Here is a 10032-nt window from a genome sequence, read left to right as displayed (position 1 = left end):
GCGTACGCAGATAGCTGGTTTACTCGTGTTTTCTTTTTCAAGTGTTTTGTTCAATCAATTTCAGTTGTTATACAGCGCTCGTACCCTGTCCTAACTCTGCGTTTTCCATTTATTTTTTCGCGCTGATTAATAAGCATGAATCAAGGTGCTAAATTGAATAAAGTGGACCAATACAGATCATCAAAAAGGTTCCCACAGAAAAAGTGAACAGGGAGAGAACAGAATGCTTCATGTGACACCATTACTGATTGAGTTGAATAAATTAAACCAATCGAATCCTGGTTGGTGGAACATCTGTTTTAAATTGTCTTAAATTTTAATTACTGAAATTCTCTTTGTACGTGTAACCATGTAGCTCTTTAGCCATTTAACGAAAAAGGGGTTGATAGGCGCTCAAATGCCGTTTCCCTTCTTTAGTTATACTCGGGCTGTAACCCGATGAGGAGAGCTCTCAGCTACTCTAATTCAGGGCTTTTCTCAAGTGGACTCCAAGTTATTTTTGGACGGAATTGGGGACGTTCAAGTTTGGCGGTTATTCTCTACAGGAGACGGACGTCAGCGCGATAGGAAATACTAACACGAGACAGCCATCGCAGTAGTGTCAACAGCGGCGTGTGCCTGCACAATGCCTCCTTTACTGGCATTGGCCTGCACATGTCTACACGCATTGTCACGGAAGCTACACAATGCCTGGCTATCTTACATTCTTTTTCCCCTCGATTACGTGTGCTGCAGTAATCTCCTCCAAAAAGGACAAATGTGTGAACATTGCTAACATTGCAGGGTTGTAGCGACATCTATGAGTGACGCGGCGGACGACACAGGCAAAACCGAAGCCGATCTGGAACAACTAGCGACACTCAGTGGTTTGCAGATCATTAGCAGCTTACAGTGAATGCAACGAAACAATTTGCGTACTCTAATTAAAATAATAAAAAAACACAACTTCAAGTCTTTTATTAATTTGCAAATTTATTGCAGGTACCTTTATGCTGTGTGATTTACAAGTTGTCTTGCGATCCCTAGGTGGCGCCACCACTTCGCCACGTCGCGTGCGCTTACGTCATTCGTTGATTCCACGGCCCCAAGATTCCGCTGGGCTAGAGGGTGGAGGCAGCCATATTGAGAACTTCCGGAATCGCCAGGTCCCACTGAAAACGCCGTAACTCAAGTGCAAGCAAGCCAAAGCTCTACCACAGACTCGCCTCCCCAACAGCCACAGAATGACTACCATGAATCCAGAGTAGTAAGTGACTCGCCTTCGTCCCCTTTCCTGATGCTTTGGACCGCTAAGTGTGCAGGGGTGTCGCCGGCTAAGCCTACACCGCTACGTGTGTGGTGATGGGTCGTCGTGTGGGGTGAAAAGAGAGAAGCGACAGCAAGGCAGTCGTGACGCCTCCACGTCGACGCCGAGTTTGCGCATGTGGAACGTGCCTGGGAGGCCTTTCCCCGGCAGATTCTACCGCTACAAACGCGCGGATGATCTTAGTTCGAGCGTGGCGTCCCCGTGCGCTCTAAAGTGAGCCCATATGAAAGGTCCCATTGATTTGAAACCCCTTGGTCGTCACGAGATCAGTCTGGCTGGGATTAGCCAACCCTTACGTCGCAAACGTGGGCTCGGCCCGACGGTGTAAATCACGCTGGCATGCACGACTTTGAGTGGCTTCGCGCGAAAGCTTTAGCTACAATGCTGGATAAAACTTGAGCCAGGCGGGCGTGAGCGGGCGTTTGTTCGAGGTGATAACGATACTTGTTGCGGAGGCTGGGAATGCGCTTCACTGGAATATGCCTGGCGCTACGCGTACGAAAACGGTAGCGACGCACACGATGTTTTTCCTCGTTTGGACGAAGCGTTCGCTGTTTACTTATGCTGCCCTGCGGAGGAGGCTTGCTTGCGCCAAGTGGCAGCATGTTTGAGCGCCCCTTTGTCCGGTTGTCTCGCTGAACAAAACTTTTTTTCGTAGCCTTCCCTTGCCCTCCTGTCTGGACAGCTGTTTTTCCCCCTAGGCCTAACTAACGGGGTGTGTTTCACTCGCTATCTCGATCGCTCGAATGCCGCGCTGCTTTTCAATGCCCTTCGAGCCCGAGGCTACGCTTTACGCCGAGTTGTATTGTCCGCGGCGACCGTGATCGTCGAGGTTGTTCTACATTTGGCTCCAATAGAGGAACCGACCAAAGCGGTGTGATCCACCTTTGAAACTTGCGGTCACCGTAAATAACACGCGAAAAACGACGTTGACTGACACAAGTTTTCATTTTGCGTAACTGGGACTGTATGCTCGCATTGTTCAAGGGTGAAGTGCGGAAACCTCTTGTCAGTGTGTGTGTATAATGCTTATCTTGATAAACACAGCATTATGGCTGTATCGCATTTTACAAGACACCGTTTTCGACGGAGCGGCGGCTGAATTGCAGTCCGTTCTTGGAACATTTGTTCTGGGCACGGTACTTCCGAGCAAGGACATCAGACTCGACTGCAACTTCCTTGTTGGATGGCCGGTCTCGTTTTTATTGACACCATAAACATTATTCCGAAGGCTCAGCGTGCTGCTGACTGATTTAATAAAAACTGGCCTATGGAAAGTGTTTTCGTGATAGTTTGTCAAGCCGCTATTGGTCGTAGTAGCCACCTGAAAGTGGGCTTACGTAACAGGGTAGCAAGCCACGGTGTAGGTTGAGCGAATGAACCTGTACGAACCGTTGCGGGTTACCAAAATAGCGCAAACGTATTCAGACTTTCGCGACAGTTTCCACAGCTTTTCCTCGTAGCCTGCTTCTTGTTGTTGGAACTTCGTCGTTTTGATGCGCGGCCCAACTGCGCACCGGCTTAGCGAAGCTTGTGCGCAGGTTTATTTCTGGCATGCATCAACGTGGCATATTGACTGGTTCTTGAATTGCGTGGCTGATTGCGCCGTTCATTTTTCGCGCAAGCATCGGGAATTTCGCAGGCGATGACAGTTTAGTAAACACAGGCATACGACGGTACACCGAGCTGTGTCGCCGTGACAGATGTCTGCGTTGCTACGTTATCCGTGCTGCTCCCCGTTCGGCTCGGGTTCAAGGACCTGGACCTTCACTGCGTCGTACTCGACCAGGTGACGTTGCTACCATGACGACGTCATTGCCCGGGACCAAGTGCGGAAGCGTTGTCCGTGCTCCGAATCTTTAAGGTGCTGTTAATTGTTCGCCTTGTTGTAACCCGCGTCGCCACGAAAACTGCGCAGAGAAGTTGACACGTTTGTCCCGTGACGGAGAGAGTGACGTCATTTAATCTTCATCAACTTTCTCGCCTGACTCACGCTTTCGGCGCGTGGAAAATTTTGAGGGGACGCTCACTATAATGACATGACAAGCAGCGGCATGCAGAATGTTGTGCCTGCTCAGCTGCATTGCGCTGACGCGACGTCACCCGACTTGTCAAACCCCTCTCGACGTCCTCGCTCCCTGACCGCCCCCGTAATCGAACCATTCGTATAGCAACTGTGCTCTGCTTATGTCGACGCCGCACTGCGATCGGGCGGACAGCTCCTGCCCCGGCATTATTTGGGTGGACCTGATTTAACAGTAATCGCGCAACGACTTTCGTGCGTCACCCCAGCGCGTGCCTCGGTGACCGACTGAGAGGCTCATCAGGCGGCGATGAGTCGTAGGGGCGGCGGTGACGCCTAGAGCAGCCGCCGCGACCCCCGCGGTGTTTCGTAATCTCTTATCCGTCAAACATAGCAGCCCCAGACCACAGTGCTCGCGCTTCGCACAAGGACGAACCTCTTGATAAGGAAAAAAGCCACTGGAGAACGGGGGGGGAGGGGGGTGAAGAAGGTGCCGGTGTTGCTTTGGCGAGGTGTCGCCTTTCTCCTCGCCTTACCACTGCGGCGAGCTGCTTTTCTAGAACTCGCGCTGCATTTTTCCCCACCCTTATTGAAGGAAGGTAATACCAGGTGGCCCTAAAATATTCGTCCCATAACAACCGGCAACTGCAACAAAATCCAACCAAGTCGGTGGACGTTCTTTTTTCTTCTGTGCTGTTTATAAGAGCATGTCGGAAACAGTTGGTCGAAGTGAATGTACCGTGCACGTCCAACCACCATGTAACGACGCAGTTCACAGGATAGCTCCACTTTGTACTTTCAGTGCAGTTATGTCGATGTTTTGTATGGTGATTGTGCATATCAAGAATGGAGGAGAAACCTTTGCTGGAGTTCACTGAAATAAAAGGGGGGGGGGGCTGAAATCTTTCAAGTGTGCAATTCTTAAACCTTTACACCGTTTTCTGAAAAGGCTCTAAGGATATGCAGTTCACTATGCTCCTGTTCATACAGAGCAGGTATTGCTACAAAGGTTATATATAGACCTCCCTTTCACAGCTTGCTCTTTGACTAAAAACTAGGGCCAGATACGAAAGTCGTAGGTATGTAGTGTGATTTGGTGCGAAACATTGTCTTACTCTGTCGCAAACTGATATTTACCACTTAACAAGCTGAGTGACACATTTTTTCCGAGCAATGGGGGCAGCACACTGCTTGGATTTATAAAATGTATGTTACATACTGGTAGCACAGAGGTAAAAAAGGTGCCCAGATAGATGATTTGATGTAATCTTATGTCCCATATTATTCTAATATGTGAAGTAGTTATTCCGTACAAAGCGTTGCAGATCACAAACGTGAAACGGGGAGTGAGAGTTCTATGACAGCACTATTTGCATAGCTTCCGCAGCATTGCCTGCGAAGCATGAAACGGAGTTCATAAGATAGTCAGTCACTGCCAATAGGAGTCGCTTTTCAGCTTTAGGGTTGACCTTCCAAGCTTTATGGCATTGGGAGTTTCGATTCCCATCTGTGGTAGCCGCATTCCAACGGGGTGGAATGGAAAACTGCTCGTGTAATGAGCGTTGGATGCACATTAAGGGTTCATTCACACCGGCGACCGAGCAGCGAACCGCTAACCCAAAACAGCCTTTTTGTCCAAAGTGATTGCCCAAAGTGACAATTTGCAGCCATATATATGACTGCTCGCTTTACGATGAACTTGGTTGTTCAACTTCTGCAGTTGCCCTCTGTCAGTGAGCCCGAAAAGAAACCCAGGTGGTCAAAATCAATTCGGTGCACACCACATTGTCTCGCATGGTAGATGTTGTTTGCGTCAGGTAAAGCGCCATAGATTGAAGGCTGTGTTGTTGGCCGGTGGCTTGTAGTCCGTACGTGCATAGCTTGCTTTTCAGGTTTCTGCTAGTTGCGGACACATCGGCATGCATTTGGGAAATTGGCTATCCAGTATGGTTGAAGCATACATATCTTTACTGGTTGTATACGACTGGCAGTGTGTGCAAAGCGTGGGTTGTCAGAACAAGAGCCACAGCTGGCTAAACCAAGTTTCCTGTGATATGGTATCCCTCTTAGCCAGGGGCAGCTCTTTTGAACAGGAATGTCAAGGCCTATACTGTGGCATGTGTGCTATTCCTAAGTGAACAATCCTTGCTGAAGCCTTCTCTATGGCCCGTACGTTGTCTCTGAAGATGCTTGTTCAGGAGGCCCCGTGTTCATTCGTTTCTCCAGTGTTGTGAAGCTGTGCAAAAAATTGGACACAGATTTGGGTTTTCTAGCTGTGTTCACGAGGATGCTATGGGGACTTCATTATGCATTCTCGTGTGTAGAAATTATTCGATAGTCAAAATCGTATTCTTCAAATGTTTTATCAGAGAATTTCACTGTTGCAGCACCACCCCTAGTTTTACCTATGTCATGCAATTCCCCTTGTTGATTTTTGTGCAAGAGCTGAGTATGGCTAGCTGATCATGGTCTCCTTTAGCAATCCATGGAGCATGAGGAAACGGCAATTGCATTGTGTAATGCTGTTATAAGGGAACCTAGTGTAAAGGGCTCTTCCAGCTGAGCCAAGCTGCTGACTTGTTTGCTCTTAATATTCTCGGAGGTAGCATTTATTTCATGGGACATTTCGCTTTCGCATTTCATTCGGAGTAAGCAGACCTTGCCTGTGGAGAGGCGAGATGAAAAATATGTGCATCTTTCATATTTGACATGAAATTTTTTTTGAATTGGTGAGAGGTCTCTAAATAGCTTAGCATTGCCCACTAGATATGAAACAGTCTATCTCCGTTAAAAATAAGTCAGCAGTTCAACTAGAACAGTGACCTCCGCTAGGCCCCTTTATTAGTGTAACGTTCCAGTTGAGTTTTCCTTAGAGACCCCAGGCTTCAGGGGCATATACTGTATTTGCAAGCTTGAAAAGGACTAGGGAAAGGACTTGGGAAGCTTGGACAGGTATAATGTAAGGATTCCTTTTGCTAGATTCCATCCCTGGTTAACCATTGTTCAAGGCAGCTGATCTTGATGACATGGGTGGAGTGCGACTCGGACCACTGGCGAAGTGTGTAAAGGCAGCTGTGTAAAGGCAGTATTGCAATAGAATTGCTGCATTATTCCAGCCTTGTTCAACTTGGCACAAAAAATTATTGGCTAGGGCAAGAGGGGTTGAATTTGGAGTTTTCACTTGTTCTTTGACACTCTCTCATTGAAGATACAGGCCGTGACCCGCCGTGGTTGCTCAGTGGCTATGGTGTTGGGCTGCTGAGCACGAGGTCGCGGGATCGAATCCCGGCCACGGCGGCCGCATTTCGATGGGGGCGAAACGCGAAAACAACCGTGTGCTTAGATTTCGATGCACGTTAAAGAACCCCAGGTGGTCAGAATTTCCGGAGTCCTCCACTACGGCGTGCCTCATAATCAGAAAGTGGTTTTGGCACGTAAAACCCCAAATATTATATTATATATTATATTATAAGATACAGGCCGTGTACTGCTGAAAAAAACTAATGGTATGCACAGCATATGCATTTCGTAGACATGCCTGTTGCAGACACACCTGCTGGTTCGTTCTGAGTGTTGTCAGGTATGATGATAATCCTTGCGGAGTGACAGTCTCTGATAGCCTTCCGTTCCTTCCTTGGATGTCTGATAGACTGACGTCACACCAGAATTTCCAGCATTACCACCTGTATCAAGGAGGAAGGGCCAAACATTTTTCTTTTTTTTTTTTTGACATGCAGCATTAAATGCCTACTTGCATTGTTAGTGCGGCATATATTAGTCACTTGGAATGCTGAAGTATGTGAATACCGTGAAATCTTGTCACACTAAAGTTGGAGAGCTGCTGTTTAGGCTGTCATAAGTCTAGTCTTTCATCTGCCAATGCGTAGTCTTTTTTTTTTTCTTCCAGAAAAATGTATTTAGTTTAAAACGAGTGTACCTCTGAAGGTGTCTATATTGTACAAAATTTCTTTGAAAACAAATATAGGTACTTTGTAGCTTGGTATGTCTGCTATAGTAGGATACAACTTAACAAAACAGCTGTTGGCAACTAAGGCACATGGACAGCACAGGGTCGTTAGTCCGCCAGCCAATCACAGAAGCAAACAAAATTGTCAACCATTTCAAAATGGCGTTGCACTTGATACCTCCGGAGTGTCTCTTGTTCTTGGCCTTTTCATTGGCGGAAGCGATGAGGTGTGCAACAGACACGGACAAAGTGTACAGTCTAAGCATTTCGCTCTTCCAAAGTCTGTGGTACAGTTCATTTCAATGCTGACCCCATTGTGCTCATGGAACTTCACTGCCAACTGAAGTGAAACTTGACAATAGTTGCAGTGAAGCAAGCGTTCTGTCAGTTCAATAAAGAATTAGGCTTTCACTGTTCCACTATAACCGACGAGTGAAAATGTACAAAATTATGTGCTTATAATTTTGTTGTTGTGGTCACCTCCTTATTTAGGTAACAATGAAAGTTTGAAGTACAGTCAATGACCTATGTTTTGGACCCTCTAGGGAACATAAAAACATGCGAAAATTCAGGCAGTCCGAAAAAAATGAATGCATGAAAAAAAAAACGCACCTTTTTCTTTTTTTCTCGGGTCTAGAGGTAAAGGGCGAAGTACCAGACTTCCGAAACCCTGCCAAAGCATCAATGAAGGTGCTATCTGATAACTTCTGATAAAAAGAGGCGTTCAAAAACTCTGTATGCAGCCAACTGCCGGTTTATTATGTACATGTGCATTGTCGGGCAGCCAGTGTTATTGCTGCAGTGGCTTGAAGAACTTGTTGATTGTTGTTTGGACGGCGTTCCGGTTGCATGCGATCACATTTGCCTCAATCTGAGCAAGGGTCATGTCAGCACTGTACACCGATGAGTCAACAGTGCTCGCGCCAACTCGGCGCTTGTAGGCGCCGCAGGCATTGGCTTCTCATTTTCAACATCGGAGTCTTCTGAATCCCCCACAACCTGACTGACTATTCCCTCGTCAGTCAGTTCTGCGCAGAAGTTGAGCTCGTTGTCAGCGTCAACAAACTGTTCATAAGTTATTTCCGTGGGTACGGTACTGCTTTTCGCGCTTCGATGCCATTGGTGAGGACGACGAAAACGGAGGGGGGGCCACCGAAGGCAAGCAAAATCCTCAAGTTGCGAACAGTGGAGTTCGCTGACGAGCGTTGAAGCACCTTGGCCTAGCGTCGCAGAGCACACTTGACACAACAGCACAACCACACACCACGCTAGCCAAAACGTGGCCTGCGCAAACGAACGAAATAGCGCCGCTCCTAAAACTCCGCCGGAGGCGGAAATGCGGCCATTTGCGGCGATGAACATAGCCAGCGTGGCCAGACCAAATCGGTGTGTGACGGCTAGATTCGGCTAGTTGTGGTTCAAAGCGGTGATATGCTTCGGCTGCAAGTTGATTTCCTTTGCAACGGCGCTGCGCGAGGAGCCAAAGAACCTTCCGTCGCGTCAAAAAGTCCAGAAAATTGGACGGCAGGGGGTTCGAGCATCCGAAACTTCAGATGTCCGTATACATTGATTCTATGGGGTTCGTGGCGATGCCGCGGAGACGTCCGAAATATCGGGCATGTACGAAAATTTGGGCGTCCGAAAATTCAGTCGTTGACTGTACAAACTATTTGCTGCCTCACCGAGGAACAGTGGCTGATGGTTATGAGGGTGTGGGCTGTGCTTCACTGCTGACTTGAGTTGCTGGACTATAGCTTCATTCGGAGTATTGGTCGAGATTTTCTGGTCACGAATATGTTGACAGCTAATTTTGGTAAAAGCTTTAGAAAAAAAAGACTGGTCAACTTTTCATATTTTAATGAATATAACTTCTCTTTTATTGTTCATTATGTATCGGTTTTTACTGGCTTCAGTGGCTTCTGTGAATGAAAACTGATCTGTGGTTCTTGTTCTATTTGCAGTGACTATTTATTTAAGCTTCTCCTCATCGGCGATTCGGGAGTGGGCAAGTCCTGCCTGCTGCTCAGGTTTGCGGTGAGTCTTTTTTAAAAAGTGCTGGATGACTGAACCATAGCTTCTTTGGGCCCTGGAGGGTCTGGTGCAAATGTCTACATGCAGTGGCAGCATTGAATTGAAAGGGACAATGGATAAAAGTGTTTGAGCTGCATTAGCAAACGAATAGCAAGAGTTGCCACTCTTACTGTCAGAAGAGGAGGCTTGGTGAGCCATAGAAATGCAAGAATGCAAGACAGATAGTAATGCTGAAGTTGGGATTATGACATCGTAGATTATGGCTGCACTTTCTCGACGCTAGTTAATTTTTAATTGAAAGATATGTATTTCTTTGTATCCTGAAAGAGGCATAGCCAAACTTAACAAGTTTCGATAAATTTTACTGAGCTGTAACGACCTAATAGGAAAAAGATATATTATTGAAGATGCTGCGATGGGGGGGGGGGGGGTCACACTGATGTATCGTCGCTGGTGATTCGACGCAATATTCAAGAAATGGAACTTTGTCATTTCCTTATATGATTGGCTTCTTACTGTGAAATTAACAAAAATAGCATTTAAAATATTTAAAACGATGCTTATAAGTCCAAACTGATTTAGTGCTTCTCTTCAGTGTCTTTCTAAGCCAGCATGGGTAGGATGTAAATTTGTTTAAACCTTGTCATTCGGCCTTTCAACAGCTTTCTCCAAGCTCATATTTATTGTCACTGCAAATATTTCGCG

General features: G+C 46.9%; 1 protein-coding gene across 1 annotated transcript in view; it reads left to right on the top strand.

Moving 5' to 3' along the window:
- Window positions 1-1087: 1087 nt before the first annotated feature.
- Window positions 1088-10032, top strand: part of Rab1 (RAS oncogene family member Rab1) — a 41400-nt gene continuing 32455 nt past the window's right edge. Inside the window, exons 1-2 of the mRNA XM_075699072.1 lie at window positions 1088-1246; window positions 9258-9330. Coding sequence (XP_075555187.1) covers window positions 1224-1246; window positions 9258-9330 — 96 coding nt within the window. The 5' untranslated portion in view covers window positions 1088-1223. The remainder of the gene's footprint in view (window positions 1247-9257; window positions 9331-10032) is intronic.

Source organism: Dermacentor variabilis, chromosome 7 (genome assembly GCF_050947875.1).
Source record: "Dermacentor variabilis isolate Ectoservices chromosome 7, ASM5094787v1, whole genome shotgun sequence".
In the NCBI taxonomy this organism is placed as follows: Eukaryota; Metazoa; Arthropoda; class Arachnida; order Ixodida; family Ixodidae; genus Dermacentor; species Dermacentor variabilis.
This window is presented reverse-complemented; position numbering and strand designations above follow the sequence as displayed.